Source organism: Falco cherrug (genome assembly GCF_023634085.1).
Source record: "Falco cherrug isolate bFalChe1 chromosome W unlocalized genomic scaffold, bFalChe1.pri SUPER_W_unloc_1, whole genome shotgun sequence".
NCBI lineage: Eukaryota > Metazoa > Chordata > Aves > Falconiformes > Falconidae > Falco > Falco cherrug.
The window spans coordinates 10,311,878-10,335,434 of NW_026599288.1; the positions used below are offsets into that span (position 1 = coordinate 10,311,878).

The 23,557-nt window shown below is 41.1% G+C and overlaps 2 protein-coding genes across 2 annotated transcripts in view; both read right to left on the reverse strand.

Moving 5' to 3' along the window:
* Positions 1-14,574: 14,574 nt before the first annotated feature.
* The window catches only part of LOC129734929 (CDC42 small effector protein 2-like), a 60,873-nt gene continuing 51,890 nt past the window's right edge, over positions 14,575-23,557 (reverse strand). The window contains exons 4-5 of the mRNA XM_055700353.1: positions 15,823-15,940; positions 14,575-15,383 (exon numbers count right to left, since the gene is read on the reverse strand). Of these exons, the coding sequence (XP_055556328.1) occupies positions 15,842-15,940 (99 nt within the window). The 3' untranslated portion in view covers positions 14,575-15,383; positions 15,823-15,841. The remainder of the gene's footprint in view (positions 15,384-15,822; positions 15,941-23,557) is intronic.
* On the reverse strand, positions 15,947-22,851 carry LOC129734918 (uncharacterized). The gene has a single exon (XM_055700331.1). It carries the CDS (start codon positions 17,930-17,932, stop codon positions 16,502-16,504), a length of 1,431 nt encoding a protein of 476 aa, XP_055556306.1. The 5' UTR covers positions 17,933-22,851; the 3' UTR covers positions 15,947-16,501.

Sequence of the window (23,557 nt, forward strand, 5' to 3'; positions counted from 1 at the left end):
CAGATCCGACCGCAGAAGGTGACCCCTACTACACAAATAACTACTCTGCATGATGCTCAAAGGCTTTTAGGAGACCTACAGTGGGTTCATAATGTAGCTTGCCTCACTAACGATGATTTGCAACCGTTCGGATCCTGGTTGCATGGCACCAAAGCCAACAGTCCTCAAACTTGTTCACCAGAACAGCGGGCTGCCCTAGAAGTTGTGTCCCGCAAGATTCAGACTGGCTGGTGTGGTCGCCGAATGGCGAATCATCCATTATCTTTCTTGGTTTTTAATGTTGCCACTTCACCTTTTGCCCTTATTTTACAATGGCAAAAGAAAAAGGGGGAAAATACGGCGATCATTTTAGAGTGGTTGTTTTTGCCATTGCAACCCAGACATCGTATTTTAGAGTTGTCCTGAAGCAGTAGCAGCCTTGGTGAGAAAAGGAAGAGACAGGATTGTTGAAATTGATGGGACTGAACCGGCAGATATCAGTATTCCAGTCAGTGGTGATGATTATGAGTGGCTCCTGAGACATTCAACAGCCATACAGGAAGCCTTGATGGGTTATACAGGTGTTGTACACAACAACTGGCCAAAAGGACCTCTCTGGAAGATGTTAGAACATTACCAGTGGATTGCGAGACTGTTATGCTCAGAAGGACCAGTTGAAGGGCCAACGGTGTTCACAGATGCAGGACGAAAGATGAAGAAGGCTGCGTGTGTTTGGCAATCCGATAATCAGTGGCAGAAACACGTGATCACCGGTGAACCACGGGACAACCTTCAAACCTTAGAACTGAAAGCAGCGTGTTGGGCATTGGGAAGCTGGAACAATACACCTGTAAACATAGTATCAGACTCATTGTACGTAGTTGGTGTAGTACAGCGCATTGAAGATACCTTGTTGAGAGAGACAAAGAATCAACATCTTGGTGAAATGTTTATACAACTGCGTAGTACTCTTCGACAGAGAAAACATGAATTTTGTATTATGCATATTAGAAGTCATCAGTGGACCGTTGGTTTGGGCGAAGGTAATGCTAGAGATGATGAAGCAGTCAGCTGTCTGGCAATAACTCCTCCAACAAATAAGTTTGAAGAAGCTCGTAACAGCCACGAGATGTTTCATCAGAATGCAAAGTCTTTACATCGACAGTATCAAATACCCATAGCAGATGCAAAGGGTATTGTCCGCTCCTGTCCTCAGTGTAGTCATCATGGACCTGGTTTAGGGGTGGGCACTAACCCAAAAGGTCTGAAGGCACTTCAGGTTTGGCAAATGGATGTAACACATGTGCCTGACTTTGGGAAACTTAAGTATGTGCATGTCACAACTGACACCTATTCTCATTTTATATGGGCCACTGCACAAACCGGTGAAAAGGCATTACATGTGGAGAGACACTTAATGTCTTGTTTTGCTGTCATGGGAGTACCTGTAGAAATAAAGACAGACAATGGCCCAGCGTATAGTAGTCAATGAGTCGCTAGGTTTATGACAACTTGGGGAATTAAACACGTTAAAGGGATTCCTCACTCCCCAACGGGGCAAGCAGTTGTTGAAAGGGCAAACCGTACCCTGAAGGATTATCTTCAGAGACAGAAAGTATCGCAGGACACAGATGTAACTAAACGGCTGACTAAGGTGTTGTTTACCTTAAACTATCTCTCCCTAACGGAGGATAGAGAGGGACCACCTGTTGTTATACATCACCAAACAGCGCGAGGGAACCAAACAACTACAGTTCCTGGTTTGAATGTGTTGTATAAAAATATGGCTTCAGGCGTATGGGAAGGACCTAATCCGGTGTTATTTATTAGTAGAGGTTATTTTTGTATCTCCACAGATAAAGGATCTATATGGGTCCCTAGCAAGTTTGTGCGACCTGTATGTCAAGATCAGAAGACGGAAGAGAAGACTCAGAGTGAGCAGACAGAATAAACTGTCTATGTTGTAAGGGACGTAAACTGCAGGTATTGTGCCAATGTATGCTATGTGGGGTAAAACGGTTCTGTAAGCCAAAGCTTAAATGTAAATGGTGTGAAGGGTGTATGGACAGTAAATTGAGTACTGTGCGTTTGATTAGTAACCAGGCATAAAGCAAAAGGAAACATATGACTAGTGCAATACTATGCTGATTGGAGACAGCACACATCATCAGAATCTGTGAAAACCCAGATTTGCGGTGTGGAACATAGTAAACCCATTTTTATATATGAAATTTGGTCTGTTTTAGAACAGGATTGGGAAGAAACTAAAAAGATTTTTTTAAAACGAGTTGGCTGAAAAAAAATTGTGGAAATTGTAGGAGTAAACATGTTTGAGTGGTGGACTTAGTTTACGGTCTTGATGAAGTTTTTACCCATTGGCCAAAGTATTTTTGACATCTTGCCTAGGACAAACATATGGGTGACATGGGCAAATATCACGGGAGTAACAGACTTTTGTTTAAGTCTGCAACAGGCAGACAACCCCTTTAGAACTTGTTTAATTGGTATTCCCCAGCAAGAGAATGAAACCAATTTTGATGGTTTTTGGAATGTTAAAGCAGTGAATCTGTCTTCCAATCAGAATGGTACATGTCTGAGTCCAAATGGGCAATATGTTTGGCCTTCTATGCGTAATGCAGCGTGGCAGAAGATGGTTACAGAGAATTTAAATCAGCCACATCATTTATCTTTGCAGGAGTTTAGACCTATTGGCTAGCGTTGTACCTGTTGAATATGTCAATGTTACTGCAACTGGTATGGCAGACTGTACCCACATGTCATCACCACTTCAACCCGTGAATGGCACTGGAGCAATTTGGTTTGGTGACCCGTGGCAGTTATGGCTAACACATCAAGGTGAACGGGGGTTTTATACAGGGTTTCAAAATCTAACCGGTTCACCTATTTGGGGAGAATTGAAAACTGGGGGTTTCCATGTAGATGTATCAAGGGGTTATCAGTTGCCACCGGGAGTCTTTCTGATATGTGGGTGTGGATAACTGGCTAGCTGAAAAAGTTCACATAGACATAGTCCAGCTGGCTGGACAAAAATGCACATCGCTCTCAGCTTATCTGAAGTAAAGCAAAAATACACTGTCCCTGGCTGTTCTTGTTACACAGTAACAGGAAGATTGCAGTGGGAAAAGAATGTTACAGGTGGGAACAGATAACTACAGAAGAGAAACTAGGGGCGGGCTTGGTATTTAGGCAACTAACCAATAATGAGCTTAACTTTTGTAATATGTATGAGCTAATTATAACAAGGCATAAAAGATGACTGTAAGGGACAATAAACGAAGTCTGCTGATCACTCATATTGAGTGACTGTGTCTTTCTTCTGTCGCGACATGTGGGGACAGAGCGTGGCCAGGGGTTCCTTTGTATCCTGTCAGTGGACCATATTATTTAGGGCGTTTGACTATGTTTGCTCCACATATGAAAGACTTATTAAAAATGACTCAACAGTCTCACAGATCACAGAGGACACTGCGCACCTTTGATGAAACATGTAATGACCGAGTCGATCTACAGTCTGTAACAGCAAATGTCCTAGCCTCCATATTTATGCCGGGGGCAATAGCAGCATTAAATGCTAAGAATATACGAAGGTTAGTGTGCTGGGGAGAGAAACAATTTAATCTTACATCACAGATTTTAAATTCGTTATTGCTTGATGTAGATAGTGTTAGGCATGCTACGCTACAGAAAAGGGCTGCAATAGATTTTTTATTATTAGCACATGGACATGGTTGTGAGGATTTTGAAGGGATGTGTTGTATGAACCTTTCCGATCATTCCATATCGATGCACAAGAAGTTGTCACAACTGCAGGGAAACATGAAGCATATTCTTGCTGATGATAATCCCTTTGATGAATGGTTGAGAGGATTGGGGATAACAGGATGGTTAAAGACGTTATTGATGGAAGGAATACTCTTTGTTATAATCATTGTTGTAATGTTTTTAGGTTTTGGCTGTTTATTTTCTTGTTTGAAGAAAGGTTTAACATCTATTGTGAAACAGACAAGGGTTGTCCAAAAAGAAAAGGGGGATATGTAGAGGAATTTTTAAAGACCGAGGACATATGTTACCATTGTCCGGGTTGGACAACCCAGGCCTGTTAGTTAAAGCTGCAGAGCAACTTTAAATTGTCCTGGGAACACGCAGGGTGAGAAAGAAAACAAGCTATGCACAAACAAGAAGCCAGGTGCAGAGCAAGCCCTGGGAACCGTGAAATCAACACACTCTCATTGGCACACTCTGATCAGGCACCTGCAGCATGCTCACCGATCAGCAACACAGACACCTGCGTGACCAGAAACTTTTATGCAATCACCTGTGTGTAAAGTCGTGTGAGTGGTCGGTTTAAGTTATAAATATGACCTGTTTGTTTAATAAAGTGAGCACGGCATGTAGCCATATTGGTGTGATTGTCGTGACTTGGCCGACTCTCCACGGGGGACCCTCTTCAAATAACTATATAAACTATTTCTGAAACTTCTTCCTGCAAAGCCTTTATGGCATCTGCAGTGTTGCTGGCTCTCCCTTCCATTACTGCAGATATATTTATCATTCTCTTTTCCAATTCAGCAACCCTCAACCAAGGAATAAACCACTGTGGTGAAAACTTATTAAATTGATTGCTGCTTATGAAAAAGCCTTTGTTTTTAATTAGGGATTGCTTAACTTGGACAGTGAGCTTTAGGGAGCTCAAGGACAACCTTAATGAGCAGGTGGTGTTTGTCTTGAGCCCCCCGAACAAGCAAGATATGAACAGGACCATCCAGACAATAAATATTGTGTGCAGCTGTGCCATGACGGTAACTCCACCACGCTTGAGCGTCTGGCCAATATCCCTGGCATGTGTGAACCTTAAAAATCATAAGGTACTGCACGCCTGCACTTAGCCTAAACTTAAACGTTTGCATACACTAGGTGTGTAAACTATTTTTGTTTTTCACTGAGTATAAAGGCAGGCAAGCTCTGGGACTGGGCCAGAAGCCTCATCTACGGTTGAACACACCGTGTAGGAATTTTCCCAGTTACTGAGAAACTTATTTTCATAGTAGCCGCTTCTTCTGATTTCCACTTTACCTCAGAACTCCTTTTCATCCTGGTGTAATGGATCCAAGAATCAATTCCCATAAGTTTTACTGCATTATTAGTTATCAGTAATACTAAATATGGTCCTTTCCACTGCTCCTTCAAAGACTCGTCCTTCCAAGTTCAAAGATGCACTTGATCTCCAGGTGGGAAAGGATGCACCGGCATGTCCAATGGTACAGGTGCTCTCTGTTGAATATACCTGTACAATGAGGAAGGAGTCTTTCCCAAAGACAATATATTCAGTTAACACCTGATCACCAGTAACATGCATTTGGTCTTCCTTTCCTGTTAAATTTACAGCATAAGGTCTTCCGTATAATACTTTAAATGGACTCACCTTTTCCCTGACTTTTGGGGTGATTCTGATTCTTATTAAAGTGATAGGTAAAACATCTATCCTTTTTAAATTAGTTTCTTGATACAATTTAGCCAGTTGTTTCTTTAAAGATCTATTCATCCTTTCTACTTTCCCACTAGACTGGGGTCTCCGAGTTGTATGTAAATCCCATTTTATTCCTAAAAGGGCAGAAATTGTCTGTATTACTTCTGCTATAAAGTGTGGGCCTCTGTCTGATGAGATCCCACTTGGAACTCCAAATCTTGGTATAATCTCATTTAATAATCTCTTTGTTCCCTCTCTAGCTCGATTGGTCCGGTGCGGGAAAGCTTCAGGCCATCCTGAAAAGGTATCTACCAATACCAAAAGATATTTATAATTATTGCATTTTGGTAATTCAGAAAAATCAATTTGCCAATATTCTTCCAGAATATTACCTTTCTTTACCTCTCCAGGTGGAGGTCTTAATTCCACTTTAGGATTATTTTACAACATATTACTTATTGGTTTACTATTTGATCAGCATAGCTTTCCATCTTTGGCCCTACTGCGTATCTCCTAACACTTGTGATTGATTATAGCATCTGCTCCCATATGAGTTCCTTTGTGTGTCTGCTGTAGCAACTTCTGTGTTATGGGAGCTGTTACCAAACATTGTCCAGTAGATGTTACCCGCCATCTGTCTGAAGTCCTTTTACATTTTAGCATCTTAGCTAATTCATTCTCCTTTTCATTGTATTTGGGCACTTCAGTTCTCATTACATTTTGAGGAATCAAGGCTCCCATTATTGCTTCGTTGGCCGTTCTCTTTGCTGGTTCATCAGCCTTACGATTCCCTCGTATGACTTCAGTATGCCCAGGTTGGTGAGCCTTACAATTAATTCAGGCCACTTCCTTAGGTTTATGAATTGCTTCTACTAATAATTTCAATATTTCTGATCCATGCTTAATAGGTGACCCTTGTGAGGTTAAAAGTCCTCTTTCTTTCCACGTTGCCCCATGCGCATGTATCACTCCAAAGGCATATTTAGAGTCAGTATATAGATATTGGCTTGTTTATCCTGTGACAATGTCGGAGCTCTAGTCAAAGCAATTAATTCAGCTTTTTGTACTGAAGTATTTGATGGCAAGGGTTGTGATTCAATCACATCCTCCAGAGTTGCCACTGCATATCCGGATCGTCGCTCCCCATTCAGCACAAAACTGAGAGAATCTACTCCAGATTTTCCAGTCAAACATCCTTCAGATCTGGCCTATTGGAAAAGACTTGTTCAATAGTTAATATATAGTCATGCTCTAGGTTTGTATCATCAGATACCAGCAACAAAATAGCAGAATTCAAAGAGGTTGTTACCTTTAAACTGACATCGTCCAGTTCCAATAATACTGCTTGACATTGGATCATTCTACTAGGTGATAACCAGTGATGTCCTTGTTGTTCCAGCACTGAGGTCACAGCATGTGGTACAAATCAAAGTCTCTAATCCAATTTTTGCTCCCATTTTCATAGGATATTGTTTGCTTTTCTTTTGTTTGGTTGGGGTTTTTTGTTACCATTTTTGAGTTCTGTTTTAATTCTACTTTATTGGTATGGTGTTAGCTTTCCCCGGTACTTCAGTAGCCCATATCAACAGAAATACAGCATCCAGGATTTCTTAGGAGATTTCTGGTTCACTTCGTTGTTCCCCTTGCAGCAGATATAATTGCACCTTCCAGGCATTTTCCGGTGGGATATGCAACTGAATGGAATTCTCAAAACTGTTTTTGGGGCCTGTAGTTTACTAAGTAAATCCCAACCTGAGAGGTATAGGGCATTCCGACATATACAAGGATTCATGTATTAAAGTTTTACCTCCATTTTGTCATTCCATTGGTTTAAAAAATGGCCTTAATTCTCTCTTTCCAGTAACCCCAAAACCTGGAATATTAAATTTACTGAGAAGCCCCTTACAATTAGTTACTATGGAATAAGTTGCTCCTGTATCTATCAAGAAATCTATAGTTTTATTTCCCAGCTTTATTGGCACCAGGGGATCTGCTGGGGATGCCTCTAAGCTCACCCCTACTCCCTGTCAATCTGAATCTTCCATACCAATCATAAGTAGGTCTGCCTCTGGAATGGATGCAGACGAAGGGTATCCAATTAGTTGATTATTTCTTTAGACATTAATTTTTGCAATGTCCTTTTTCCTTGCAAAGCATACACTGATCTTTCCCCAGAGAGATTCTATTCCTTATTTTTCCTCTTATTCCTTGTCCTTTTCCACACCCTTGTCGTCTCAGGAAACCTCTTCCCTGAGATGAAGTTTGGGCTTGGGTAAATGTAGCTGCCAAAATTGCGGCATTTTTTTTCTTTTTCTTTCTGTTTATCCTCTTTTTTCCCTCTCTTCCCCCCCCCCCCCCCCAATTCCTCTCTGTTATTATAAACCTTATAAGCAATTTCTGTCAACTAAGATATCAACATTCCAGACGTACCATCTACTTTTTGCAACTTTCTTCTTATATCTGGAGCAGACTGCCCCACAAACAAAGGAATATAAGTCATTTATCCTCTTCTTTTCCTGAGCTTTCTCCAATACCATTTTTTTTCTTTAAGCAAAAATCTCTTCCTATTATTAAGAATACTATCCTGAAACCATCAAGTGCACATTCTCTTCTTCATTTTTCGTTTTCAAACATCTTTTCCCAATACTACAAGCAGAACAACACCGAGGCAATTTCTTTTTATCCTCTATCATCATCAATACATTAGAATCAAATATCATCAATTTATATTTCCTTCTTCTTTCATAAATTCTCAAGGAAAAAAACAACCACTAAACCCACATATGGGACTTCATTTTCCTTCACATCTATAAACCACCATTAATTGCAATACTTTATTACAATTTATACTTCTGTTCTTAGGTCATTTCTCCTGATCATCTACAGGTATACAAGGGCCATCAATGATTACAATATTCTACCAATTTTTTTCTGAGTGAGGGGATCACCCCCAAACTTGCTCCAATATCTTAATATACAGCCCAATGGAGAACTCTTAAGAACACACCCCCCTTCAGTAGAATGTCCCCATGTTACAAAGTTTTCAAAATTACAGACACCCAACACTTAAACAAAATCTGGCAAACAAATCCAATAGAGACAAAATCTGGTAAACAAAATTCAAAAAAGTTTCACATTGCCAATAAAATTTCAAATTACCTATACACAAAATCTAGAAAACAATATTGAACAAAGTTTCAAATTCCAATAAAGTTTCAAATTACCAAAAACCAAAATCCAGACTCTGGGTGTATGTAAATCCATAAGTTTCAAATTCCAATAAAGTTTCAAATTACCAATACCCAAAATCCAGACTCTGGGCGTATGTAAATTCATAATAGTGTATGGATTTACACAGTTTTGCACATCAAATATCCTGGTGGGACCCTAACCTACAATACCAATAGCTCAACAATGTGTATATAATTTGAATATTCCGGGGGGACTCTAACCCACAGGGGGGACTCTAACCTACTCTCCAATACAAGTTATTTGTAAGCAACCTAATTATTTATGACCAAAGTTGTTAATATCCCAGAGACCTGTTGCAGAAACTCACCTGGTCAATGAATTGGAGAGCCTTCCCCAACATACTTCGATGCGTGCTTGGGGTCCTCACGATTCCTCTGGTCTTTCAAGATTCTGGAGAGCAAGTCCCACCTGGGTGTCGCGACGGAGGGAAGACGCAGTCACTCAATATGAGTGATCAGCAGACTTCGTTTATTGTCCCTTACAGTCACCTTTTATGCCTTGTTATAATTAGCTCATACATATTACAAAAGTTAAGCTCATTATTGGTTAGTTGCCTAAATATCAAGCCCGCCCCTAGTTTCTCTTCTGTAGTTATCTGTTCCCACCTGCAACATTCTTTTCCCACCAAAATCTTCCTGTTATTGTGTAACAAGAACAGCCAAAGACAGTGTATTTTTGCTTCACTTCAGATAAGCTGAGAGCGATGTGCATTTTTGTCCAGCCAGCTGGACTATGTCTATGAGACCTTTTTCAGCTAGCCAGTTATCCACAATTCCCCCGTTTTTATTTTGGGCGACATAGGCCTGGTTGACCATTTTCAATAACAGCGTTTTAACACAGGAAAATACACAGCCAACTTATAAAATCTCAGTTCAGAAGTATAATTCCAGAAATACTTGAAAAATAAAGTTAGCTTGAAGATTAATTTAGATGCTCTTTCTGTTCCAGTGATATAAAAAGTTTAAAAAATTCAAAGGTAATTTTAAAGTTCTGAACATGGACTAATGCAAGCTCAAAACCCAAAAAGAAACCAAACTGATGTTTGACTAGGAATATTTGCAAATATTTTAGTGGAAAATCCCTGACCATTAACAATTTTCTGTCCAAATAACAACTGCCCTTATGCAACCAACCAGTCCATACATTTTCTAAAGAATACCTCATTGATATCAAAGAATTAACAAAGGGGAAAAATTAGTTCTAAGCTATATACATTCATAAGTGGATTTTTCAATAGTTACGTACAGATTTACACACTAAGCCATAATGGCTTGTAGGTGATACACACAAGAAGAGTACGTTGCTTATCTGTCTGAATGTCTATGCTAAATTTGACAACTATGCCACAAGCCAAGCCTACATGGGTGCTGTGTGTTATGCACGTTCCTTAACAAACAGAAGTATAATAGACATATTCCCAAGATCTAGTCCCCGAACTAATTATATTATTTTGTAGCCAATTAAGGAAAATAACACAAATGTGCATATCTACATGTGCACACACCTTTTAGTTCAGAACCGATCTGTGATAAAAGGCCTTAGCCTTATGGCATCATCGAATCTTAACGAGTACAGTAATTAAAAATGCAGTCTTACTGTAAGTGCGATTTATGCTGACATTCCCTCATGCTACACGTGAGTATTTCTCACTCAACTGCCTCAAGTTAAAATAGTAGTATTTGTTAATATGTATTAAAAAATCATTAATTCTCTACAATAGCAGTTGACTTCCATAACACTATGTAAGCAAAAGAGGCTTAAGATGGGTTTTCTGAATACTAACAATTTATTTTAGACTGTCTAAACTCAGGTCTTGAAAGATTTCACTCTGCCAGACATAGAAACACTGTTGCACTCCAGTTGTGATATCCCTTTTCCCAAGTTGTCACATGCACATCTCACTCAAGCAACATTATTGTTAAAGTTTCTCTCTGCTACATAAAAGCATATTGCACTTGTAGACTTAAAAGACAGCACCCTTACTTAGATTATTACCTTATTACCTCATAACTCTTAGGATATCTTGTATCTGTGATTTCATCACTTCAAAAATTCACCAGAAGCAGATAAAACCACAGCCTCAGACTAAACTACACCTTAAGTGCTGATTCAAATAAAGGCATTCTCTTCAGATATGCCTAATGCTTACAAATAATTTTGGCTGGTTTTGATCAAGAAACTATTATTACAATAATGATCAAAAATAATAATCCCGTTTGCAAAATGCCTTTAAGACAGCCTCCTAGTCCCAACCAATTTCCACATTCAGAATACAGCATAAATACAGAATACAGAATAAATTATCTCCATCAAGGCAAAAAGGCTTCTCTTTAAGCACAGAGATGATTGCTAGTTCAAGGCAGAAACCCAATTCTTGTAGGGGACATCTGAAGCACTTTTTTTGGTGGGTTTGTACTCAATTCCGTATTTTTCCTTGAGAAGCTTAAGCTGTTCCTCTTGTTTCAGGAGTGTCTCCAACTCTGATTTGTCGAATAGGTCCGTATTTCCCAAAGATATCATACATTTCCTCCGCTGTGATTTTATACGGCAGGTTCCGAATATAAAGGACCCGATTGACCTCTGGGGGCAGCCAGATGTCAGCTCGCTTGGCCGCTTGCATCGCCATGGCGCCGATCGGAGGGGGGGGGTGGGTGCCGCCTTGGAGAGAAACCGCGGCCGGGAAGGGGCCTGCCGGGCCGCACGCCGCCGCTCGCCGCTGCCGCGGGGGACCCGGATGCTATCCCATACGTTAATAACCCGGGTAATTCCTTTTTACAATCTATGTCCCGAACGCTCCGCTTTTCTAAAAAGCATTTGAGCGAATCGTACGTCGCTTGTCTCTCCATACCTTCGTCAGCGCTGTTGCAGCCTTTGCGAGACTTCGGCGACGCGTGGCCGGCGGGACCCTCTGTAGGTGCTCCCGGGCGCGGGGACTGTGCCCTTCCGCCTCCTGCGCTGCTTTCAGGACCGGTACCCGAATCTCCGTCGAACCGTGGCTCGCAGGTTCAGCCCTCTCTAGGGTCCCTGTTCGGGCGCCATTTGTCGCGATGGAGGTGTGAGAAACTATGGACTAGGGTATTGTTTATAAAGATTTATGTTAGGCCCAATGTAAAGGTCAGACAGCAAAAGATATAAACAGCCACAAGATACCGCTTGTGCAAGATAAGATAACCACCAGATGTCCAGGAACCGACAGAAACAGGACAAACTACCCCATATAAGGACATATGAGTGAGGGGTCAACTATGGGACAAAGGAGGAAGACTTCTTACTTCGGCCTCAACGACCACCAGAAGGCAGAAAACGACCCCCTAACAACAACCGAAGCATGCGCAGGGTACCTCCACTACCTCATGAACACGGGAGTAAAGATGTATAAAAAGGGACTGTTTGAACTGCTCAGGATGGCAGTTGGCGGAGCGCAGACTCCCCTGTCGTCCAGCGCTGTTTTTGCTCATATTCTACTTGCTATAATTAATAAAATTTTAATTGGATTATGATCCATTGTGGTCTCAATTTATAACAGAGGGAAGACACAGTCACTCAATATGAGTGATCAGCAGACTTCGTTTATTGAACCTTACAGTCACCTTTTATGCCTTTTTATAATTAGCTCATACATATTACAAAAGTTAAGCTCATTATTGGTTAGTTGCCTAAATACCAAGCCCGCCCCTTGTTTCTCTTCTGTAGTTATCTGTTTCCACCTGCAACATTCTTTTCCCACCGCAATCTTCCTGTTATTGTGTAACAAGAACAGCCAAGGACAGTGTATTTTTGCTTTACTTCAGATAAACTGAGAGCGATGTGCATTTTTGTCCAGCCAGCTGGACTATGTCTATGAGACCTTTTTCAGCTAGCCAGTTATCCACACCTGGGTTGCCAAATTCTGTTACCAAAAATCATAACCTGGAAAACTCTCCAAAGCAAATGATAGTTTAGAAAGCTGACATTGGTTTATTGCAGCACTGGGTACATGGGGGATCTTTCCTCCTAACATGCACACCAACATACTCGAGGGTACGCATTATATACAGTAGAGTATTTGCATATTCACATTACATATTCATTTCATTCACACAGAGGATTGTTTACAAGTTTCTCACTTCTAGTGCAAATTAGTGATTGCAACACCTTATCAGCTTGTCTTTTCTTGCAGCCAGAACTTTTTTCACTTGGAGACTTCTTTCTGCATAATTTACATAACAGTGTTATTATCATTATCTGTTCTTTCCCAAGATTGACTCCCTTGATTAGAAGTCCTTTCGGTCATTTAGCATGAAGTTTTAAGTAATAAATTAGTTCTTAAAGAATTAACTTTGAGAGTGTCAAACAAAAAGTACATTTGAGCAAAATACAGGAGTAGATGGTACTGTGCTTTGCACATCTATTTAATGGAGATGTACATATTGCTATGATGATGTATTTAATTGGTCTTCTGATCCCCAGAGTAAAAGAATATGAATCACTATCAAGGGTAAGCAAGGAAACACACATACTAGTTGTAGTCAAAAGTGAAGAAATCCTGTAGGAAGGTTTCCAATTTGTTTCTTAGTAAGAAAACTCTGAGATACTTGCAGAGGACTCTGGTAAACATATTAAATCAATGAAACAAAACAGCTAATAAAATTAAGGTTTAATCCCTTTGGCAACAAAAGGGTCAAGTGGAATGAAAAACTCAAGCCTGAAAATTACTTTCTTCTCACACTAACAGGTTACTCTTCAGAGAATTTTCACCACGCATTTGTCTGTAGGCTACAAGTTTTTTTCTGATGCAAATGTAACTAATGAAAAAGAAAAAGGGCAGGCCACCAACTGAAAGAAAAACATTTCATGAATCAAAGTCAATGCTTTCCTTTGAATATCTACAAGCCAGCACTGAACTGACTTTAATAAAGAATGAACACTGTACAAAAAAGTATGTCTTTTAAAAATGTCAGTTTTTTTCTGGCTATTGATCTGAAGACATGTTGAGGAATGCAAGATAGTTTTGGCAAGTAAATTTAAGCTGCAGTTACTGATGACAAAGTTAAATAACTTTGTAATCATAGTATATTTAAGACTCATTGATCAAGTTGCATGAGAAATGCTGGCTCCTAAAAATGTCACTGCATTGCTATGTGTTTGTGCACCCCAGACAACTAAACATCTGATCTTGTGTCATCAAGAATCAGTACCTTTATCAGTGAAGACTATCCAACCTAACTGAATACACTGGAATACAACTTAGGGAAGGCCAGCTACCTCCGTAGCCCTTGATCTTTGTGAACTGAGGAGAAGAGTAGGTAGGTTCATAAATGTTTAAATCAGTTGGATAACTATTGCAATGTGAAATCAGGGAAAGCAGAGGGAGAGAATAAAGAGTAATTTATGAAGCAATCTTTATTTATAAACACATGGGTGTTTATGCATAAAAATTGAAACTATTAGGCTCAGTTATGCCTTAGGATAATTTTTTTCCATATAAAAATCTCAGTCAGGTTTCAAACCATCAACTTGTTTCAAACCACCAACAAGGAGAAAAAGGATGATTTACAGAGATAATTCAAAACCAGTGCAATATCAAAATACAGTTTTCACATGTGAAAGAGAAACATGCTTTGGAACCTGAGCAAAAGGCTTTTTGTCAACTTTGTAAAAAGTCACCCTGTATGTTGTTTTCACTGGCATTTGTTCTGCCAGATTATTATGTTGCTCTTAGCAACTTCCATGGCCCCTAAGTATTTAATACACAGAAACTGCTAACTACTTAGAGAGGGCTACTAAAATTTTCAGCTAATACTGCAGGCAGTCTGACATACTGCTACTGAAAATGACCATACAGCCTAAAATTAAGAAAAAATGTAAAAAAAAAAGAAGCAGCCAAACATGATTATTTTATTTTTTAAATATACTAAAACACTTCCACAATACTTAGATACTACACCAGTTTACAGTCTTGAGGTCAAGTCTTTCAAAATAAATACACTGAACATTTATAACAAATGTCTTATGAATGCAAGTTTTCTCTTTATTATTTCAAGACCAGTTGGATAAAACTTAAAATAAAAACCTAACTCTGAAGCAGATAAGATACAAGTCCTTTTTCAAAACCAGGCATGAGACATGCCACAGCTAAATTTTTCACCAACAACAGTATCATCAGTCTGCAGTAAGCAATTTAATTTTTTTCTGGCACCAAACAGGCCACCACACAAAACAGCTCCACAAAACATGTGGTCATCTGTTATGATGATTTTGTATGAAATAATAATTTGTGCTTGCAGGGAACTGGCCTTTCAAAAATGGATATGAACAATGAGAGATTAAAAATAGTAATGGACACTTACTTATTTTAAAATTACTTGACTGGAGAAAATATTTAAAGAATAAGGAGTAACAGAATGCTGTGCATTAGGTATTGATGATGGAAGCTAAGGTTGGTGCTTTAATTTGCTTTAATAAACAGCTAAAACTGATCCTAAACAGCTCTACATCCATGGTACTGGTAGGAGGCCAATGTGTGCATGTCACTGAAAGGCACAGTAGGACCAATCTCATAAATGGCATCATCAGAGCAGAACAGCAACTTTTCAGTGCAGTAATCACAAAGTGTGAACAATGAGCCATCACTTCTCTCATCATGAACATAAAGCAGTGACCAAGGTAAAAGAGGAAAATAAACCTGTAACACAAAAAACACATTAAACTGAGTTTTGAACATTTTGATAGTGATGATTTTCCTACCATAACATATTTACCACCACGCATATTTTGCTTAATTAAATGGTACTGTTGCAAAAATTATATCCTAATTATATCACAAAACTCTTTTGAAATTTGGTATACAACTAAGTTCTCTTGCAAAGATTTACCTACAATAAATTCTTGGACATAAAACAAGTTTAAGGACACCTTTGCAGTCAGGACTGAATTATTACTGTCTTGTTCATTATATAATAAAAATCAACATGCTCACATGCTATTGAATGTTGTACCCAGAAATACATTTTAATAGTGCCTCATAAGGACACAGCTGTTTATAGGGAGCTAATCACGATATGTGGCAGAATGTTCTTCCTCACTACTTTACTAGTGCCTGAAAAGCAGACAGTAATACTTACTGGAAAGGTTTCTCTAGGGTTATCCTGCCTGAGTGTCTACAAGCTGCATCTGAATGCTTGCAGATATGCCACTTCCATAGCCTCCCTTGGACTGCATTTGGTTCTGAATTGAGCTCACCTGGAGACAGAAGGGAAAGGGGGTCAGAGAAAACAAGGCAGACAAGCAGAAGTGAACTATGGATTCTTCTTGCTTTTGGTTTTATTTTTTGGTTTGTTTTTCAAGTGCACTCTCACCATTAAAGCTACATTACTTTTGCATGAGGATATACGCAGAGTAGGCTTTCTGGAATTTTCACTTCTGCAGGCAGCACAGCAGGAGAGACAGAAGAAGTGGTGCTGATGCAGAAGTTTTTCCTCTATCCCAAAGAAAACTGGCTGATTCAGGCTCTCATTGAGCTGCTTGATTAATCAAGAAAATTAATCCAATCTTATCAGTATCCATTCCACTCTACCTGACAAGCTGTATTTTAGCTTGTTATATGGAAAACATTCTTTGCCAAGCATGATAAACCAGTGAAGTTAATACCATTACATTAAAAATGCAATAATCAATTTATAAAATATCTACCTAGTAACTGAAGTGTGTCGACCACACCACTCAGCTCGGTGTCATCTGCAAACTTGTTGAGGGTGCACTCAATCCCACTATGTCATTGATGAAGATATTAAACAGTACTGGTCACAATACAGACCTCTGAGGGACACCACTTGTCACTGAGCTCCATCTGGACATTGAGCCGTTGACCACTACCCTCTGGATGCAACCATGCAGCCAATTCCTCATCCACCAAACAGTCCATCCATCAAATCCATATCTCTCCAATTTATAGAGAAGGATGTTGTGGGGGACTGTCTCAAAGGCCTTACAGAAGTCCAGGTAGATGACATCCATAGCTTTTCCCTTGTCCACTGATGTAGTCACTCCATTATAGAAGGCCACTAGGTTGGTCAGGCAAGACTTGCCCTTGGTGAAGACATGCTGGCTGTCTCGTATCACCTCCCTGTCCTCCATGTGCCTTAGCATAGTTTCTAGGAGGATCTGTTCCATGATCTTCCCAGGCACAGAGGTGAGGCTGACAGGTTGGTAGTTCCCAGGGTTCTCCTTTCTACCTGTTTTAAAAAGAGGTGCAATGTTTCTCTTTTTCCAGTCACTGGGGACTTCACCTGACTGCCGTGACTTTTCAAATATGATGGAGAGTGGCTTGGCAACTATATCAGCCAGTTCCCTCAGGACTTTGGGATGCATCTTGTCAGGCCCCATAGACTTATGTGTGTTCAGGTTCCTCAGGTGGTCATGAACCTGATCTTCTCCTACAGTGGGAGAGACTTTACTCCCCCAGTCCCTGCCTTGTGGTCCATCCACTTGAGAGGTGTGGGAAAAGAGGTTGCCAGTGAAGACTGAGGCAAAAAAGTTGTTGAGTACCTCGGCCTTCTCCTCATCTGTTGTTACAGTTTGCCAGTGTTGTTCATCAGAGGGGGTACACTTTCTTTGACCTTCCTTTTCTGGCTGACATACCTTCTTTGTGTCCCTTGCCAAGTTCAGCTTCAGCCGTGCCTTGGCCTTCCTGATCCCGTCCCTACACAACTGAGCAACATCCCTATACTTTTCCCAGGATACCTGTCCCTGCTTCCACTGCCTGTGCATTTCCTTCTTGCCTTTTAGTTTGACCAGCAGGTCTTGACTCATCCATGTTGATCTCTTGCCTTCCTTTCCTGATTTCTTACACATGGGGATTGAGAGTTCTTGCACTCTATGGAAAGCATCCTTAAAGATCTGCCAGCTCTGTTCTCCTCCCTTGTCCCTGAGGGCAGTTTCCCAGGGGGTGCTATCAACTAACTCCTTGAACAGCTGGAAGTTTGCTTTCCTAAAATTCAGGGTCCTGACTTTACTCTTCACCTGAACAATATCCCTCAGGACTGCAAACTCCACCAGTGCATGACCACTGCAGCCCAGGCTGCCTCCAATCCTGACATCACTGATTAGCTCACTTTCATTGGTGACCATCAGGTCCAGTATCGCATCCCCTCTGGTAGGGCTGTCTATTACCTGGCTTAAGAAGTTATCCTCAGTGTAGTCCAGGAGTCTCCTGGATTGCCTACAGCTCACCATGCTATTTTTCCAGCAGACATCAGGGTGGTGGATGTCCCTCAGCAGGACAAGAGCCTGCAAGTGCGATGCCTCCTGTAGCTGGAGTAAGAAGGCTTTGTCAATAGGCTCTCCTGATCAGGTGGCCTGTATTAGACACCAATCACAAGGTTCCCTTTGTTGCTTGGTCTCCAATTCTTGCCCATAAACTTTCAAGCTGCTCATGGCTATTCTTCAGAGCCGGCTCTTCACAGTCTATCCATTTCTTGATGTAGAGGGTAACCCCTCCATCCCTCCTTCCTCACCTGTCCCTTCTAAACAGCCTGTAGCCATTGATAGCTGCACTCCAGTGATGGGATTTGTCCCATGAAGTTTCAGTAGTGGCAACTAGGTCGTAGCTTTCTAGCAGCATGGTGGCTTCCAACGTCTCCTGTTTGTTGCCCATGCTGCATGCATTGGTGTAGAGGCACTTCTGGGCTGTCAGCTGTTTCATCTTCTTAGAGGAACACCCCTTAATTCCTTTGAGGTATTTCACCAGTGTTTCCCTCTTGGTTCCTATTACCTCAGGAGCCCCTGGGTCATCTCCATAAAACTTCAAGTGTACTCCAGTGTACCCAGCACGTCTTGGAGCAACACGTTGAAGGCCCTCACTAGCATCCTGTCCCTCTAACATTGGTGTGTTGTTCCACAGCTTGTCACGGGCAAGCCTGATATTATCCCTCTCCCCCTTCAAGTCTATAGTTTAAAGCTCTGTCAATGAGCCCTGCTAGCTTGTGAGCAAAGACCCTCTTCTCCCTTTAAGAAAGGTAAATCCCATCTGATGCCAGCAGCCCTGGTACCGTGTTGGCCATCCCATTATCAATAAATCCAAAATTCTGGTGGTGACACCAGCCATAGAGCCGTGTATTAATAGACTGGGTCATTCTGTTTCTTCTGCAACTGGAAGGATAGAGGAAAAAATTACCTGTGCTCCAGATTCCCTTACCAACCATCCCATGGCCCTGAAGTGTCTTTTGATTGCCCTTGGACTACACGTTGTGGTTTCATTGCCACCCACATGGAAGAGCAGTGGGTAATAGTCTGAGGGCCATACCAGGCTAAAGTTTCCTAGTGATGTCCTTAACCTGGGCCCCAGGGAGGCAGCAGACTTCCCTAAGAGGAGGGTCTGTCTGGTATATTGGACCCTCTGTTCCACTCAGAAGGGAGTCACCTACAAATACAAATATAACCCATCTTTTCTTCCTTGTGCGGGTGGTCGTGATACAGGGAGTAGACCTTTCGGACCTTGGCAACACCTCTGATAGAGATGGACCGTCATCCACATCATCCATTGACTGGTCTTCCACATCCAGAGACTCATATCTTTTGTACAGAGGCACCTGGGAAGGCTAGGTGGGCAAGGAGGGGGTTGCCTGCCGCCTCACATGCATGTTTGTGTTAATGAGTAAAGAAGTATTAGTCTAAAATGCAGAGGCTGTTGCACCTAAAATAAACTCCAGCAAATGTAAGCTTGACTGCATTAGTAGTTCAGTGGCCATCTTCTATATGAAAATTTATGTAGGATACATACAATGTCAAAAACACTGACTAAAAAGCATGTCTAACAGAATTGTGGGCTGACAAGGTGGCACTCTTTCTGAAGCACTCTCCTTTTTAGACAGTCTAAACTGCAAGAACAAGCACAATAAAATGCTTTTTTCCTTCAAAGACAGCATTGCCTTCCCTATGATGATACATAATAACAAAGGTTCTTTTCTGTTTTACGTCTAATTTAGATAGGATAAGGATTCAAGAATTTTGAAAGGGATCACACCAATTAAAGATCATACAATCTGTTATGTTGTATATCTAGCTAATTAATTTCTTCCCTCCCCTTTAAAATCAGGAAATAAGATGGTCCTTGAGAAAGTAAACAAGAGAAAACTAAGTAAATGAGAAAAACTAAGAAAAGAAGGTGATGGGAATGAGAAGGGAACGGTGCACAGAGGGTTCCTACTGTATAATTTTGCCTTTGACAAAATAGCAAGGTTCTTTACAGAGAAGGCAAACAAACCCCAAAATATTTCAGTAGTCAGAAAACTACTGTACTCAGAAGCATGAGGATATATAATAAATAACAATGCTGATGAAAAAGGTTCAGAGCAGTTCGAATTTATTCACAAATTTATATGGGAAAAAGCTAATGAAATTGCAGGAGGTCTTCCTAAGATATTCAGAAGAGAGAAGGCAGAAGTAAGTTCATGAAGTAATATAACATCCATACTATAAAGGAAGTTAAGTAGCAGAAAAACACATGAAGAGAAGCCTGTGATCTTGGAATTTACACTGTCAAGAATTAACACAGAGACTGGATGAAATATTACCACAGTGAGTCACCAAGGAAGAGGCAGGAAAATAGGCAAATATGAAAAAGTAGAGATTTGTAATTCTAAAAAGAGAGAGAAATAGATTATTTTTTGCATGCTGTCTCTTCTTATCTGGGTTCAGAAAAATCACTCTAGTCACTGATGCAGCACATTATCCAAAAGAAAAAAAAGAGAAAGAGATACAAACAGTTATGAGTGTTAAAATGAAAGAAAAAGTCCATATAGAGAGACAATAATGATTATCTACTATCTGGAGATGAGTTGGGTGTTATGCAAGGCAAAGGTGAGGGCAAGTAGGGGAAAAAGTCTGAAGTGAGAGAGTAAAGCTTCAGACAACCAACACAAGCCTCCCATGAGGCTGCTCAGCTGTGACAATGGGAAAAGTTCTCACAGGAAGAGCAGCAAACATCTAAAAAGCAAAAAGCCATGCATTTTAAAAATTTTATTAAGAACACCACTCATTTAATTATTGTAATTTAAACATAGTTTTAAATATTAATGTAATATATTTCATTAAATAGATAATTAGCTTTAATTTAATTTTATCAAGCTGAAACAGTGCTTGTCTATTTAACTTGCTTACAGATGTTTTAGTATAAATTACTTCCAATCCATAATGTTGCTTTCAGGGAAAACCTGGTACTTTCTTTGCCATGTCAGATTTCCCAGTTTTGCCCTTCCCCAATGATTACTGAGTTATGAAAGTTTTCTTCTGATCGCAGTAAGCTGTAAAAAATCAAACTAGTTTCTAGGAAGCTACAAATGACCTCACTTGCCTACACTAAAACTGACTTTTTTCTTTACAGCTCTGTTCTTTATTCTAATACCCCTGACAGAACTCTCTCTTCCCCTTTGCTAAAATCCACCATAAAGAAATGACTTCTTTAAAGGGGATTATTAAGGTCAAGAAGTATTTTTCATCCTTATCTATATGCCATTCTTTTCTTAGATTGTGTATTAATGACCTTAAAAATATATTGACATTCCACAGAAAATATGAAATAGTACAAAATAAATTTATTCTCATAAGGTCACTTTCAATATATATCTTAGTGTATTGGGTATATGTGGCAAGGTTTTGGTAGCCAGAGGGGCTGCAGGGGTGGCCTTTGTGAGAAGAGGGGCTTCCCATGCAGGGCTGCCCTGTGTCAGATACAGCCAGTTCCAGCAGGCTCCACAACAGACCCACTGCAGGCCAAAACTGAGCCTATGAGCAAAGTTAGTGATTCCTCTGTGAAAACATATTTAAGAAAGGGAAAAACCACTGGAGAGAGAGGAGGGAGGAACAAAAAGAGAAACAACAGAGGGAGCACCAAGGTCAGAGAAGGAGGAGGTGTTCCAGGCACTGGAGCAGATACTCCCTGAGCCTGTGGAGGACCCACACCAAACATGGATATTCCTGAAAGACTACAGCTTGTGGAGAACCCATGCCCAAACAGAGCTTTAAACTAGACTCAGTAGGGGAAGGGGATGGAGTTTTGAGCAACAGAGAAGAACCAGGGGCTACTGATGTGTTAGGAACCAACAAGGGAACACCTGAGAAATGCCGCAAAGGAATTGGGGCTTGAACTTCCAAAAAGGTGACACAGTTGACAGCCCAACTGAAGTGTCTCTATACCAATGCACATAGAATGGGTAACAAACAGGAGGAGTTGGAAGCCACTGTGCATCTGGAAAGCTATGGCCTAATCGCTATCACTGAAATTTGGTGGGATAACTCACATGACTGGAGCTCTGCGATCAATGGCTATAAACTCTTCAGAAGGGACAGGAAAGGAAGGAGGGGCAGGGGGTTGCCCCTTATGTAAAAAAATGGACTGACTGCACAGAGTTGCCTTCGAAAGACAGCGATGAACAGGTTGAAAGCTTATGGGTGAAAATTAGGGGCCAAGCCAACAGAGGAAACCTCATGGTTGGTGTCTACTATAGGCCATCTGATGAAGAGGAGGATGTTGATGAAGTGTTCTTACTTCAACTACCAGAAGTATCACACTCACAGGCTCTGATCCTGCTGGGGGACTTAAACCACCCTGACATCTGCTGGACAAGCAGCACAGCAAGCTGTATGCAGTCCAGGAGACTCTTGGAGTGTGAGGATAATTTTTTAATCCAGGTGATACACAGCCCAACCAGAGAAGCATTACTGGACCTGTTGCTTACCACCAAAGATGAACTATTTGGAGAGGTCAAGATTGGAGGCAGCCTGAGCTGCAGTGATCATGCCCTGGTGGAATTTGTGATCTCAAGGGATATGAGCCAGGTGAAGAGTAAAGTCAAGACCCTGAATTTTAGGAGAGCAAACTTTCAGGTGTTTAAAGAACTAGTGGATGGGACCCCCTAGGAATCTGCCTTCAGGGATAAAGGAGCAGAAGAGAGCTGGCAGCTTTTAAGGACATTTTTCTTAGAGCACGAGAGCTCTTGATTCCCATGCATAAGAAATCAGGCAAGGAAGACAGAAGGCCAGCATAGCTGAGTAAGGACCTTCTGGTCAAGCCGAAGTGCAAAAAGGAAATGCATAGGCAGTGGAAGCAGGGACACGAATTCTGGGAAGTATATAGGGATGCTGCCCAAATGTGTAGGGATGGGATCAGGAAAGTGAGTGGGACACACTCACTCACTCTAACCCGCGCCCTACATTGGGACTCACTCAATCACCCACTCTGAGTTGCTTCCTTCAGTGGGACTCACTCACTCACTCACTTTGAGCCGCTTCCTACAGTGGGACACACTCACTCACTCAATCTAACCCGCTTCCTACAGTGGGACACACTCACTAACTCTAACCTGCTTCCTACAGGGGGACTCACTCACTGACTCAAACCCGTGCCCTACAGTGGGACTTACTCAGTCACTAACTCTAACCCACTTCCTACAGTGGGACTCACTCACTCACTCTAACCCACTTCCTACAGTGGGACTCAGTCACTCACTCTAACCCGCTTCCTACAGTGGGACTCACTCAAACCCGCGCCCTACATTGGGACTCACTCACTCCCCCACTCGGAGCTGCTTCCTACATTGGGACTCACTCACACACTCACTCTAACCCGCTTCCTACAGTGGGACTCTCTCAGTCACTCACTCTAACCCGCTACCTACAGTGTGACTCACTCACTCACTGAGTCAAACCCGCGCCCTACAGTAGGACTTACTCACTCACTAACTCTAACCCACTTCTTACAGTGGGACTCACTCACTCACCCACTCTGAGTTGCTTCCTACAGTGGGACTCACTCACTCACTCACTTTGAGCCGCTTCCTACAGTGGGACTCATACACTCAC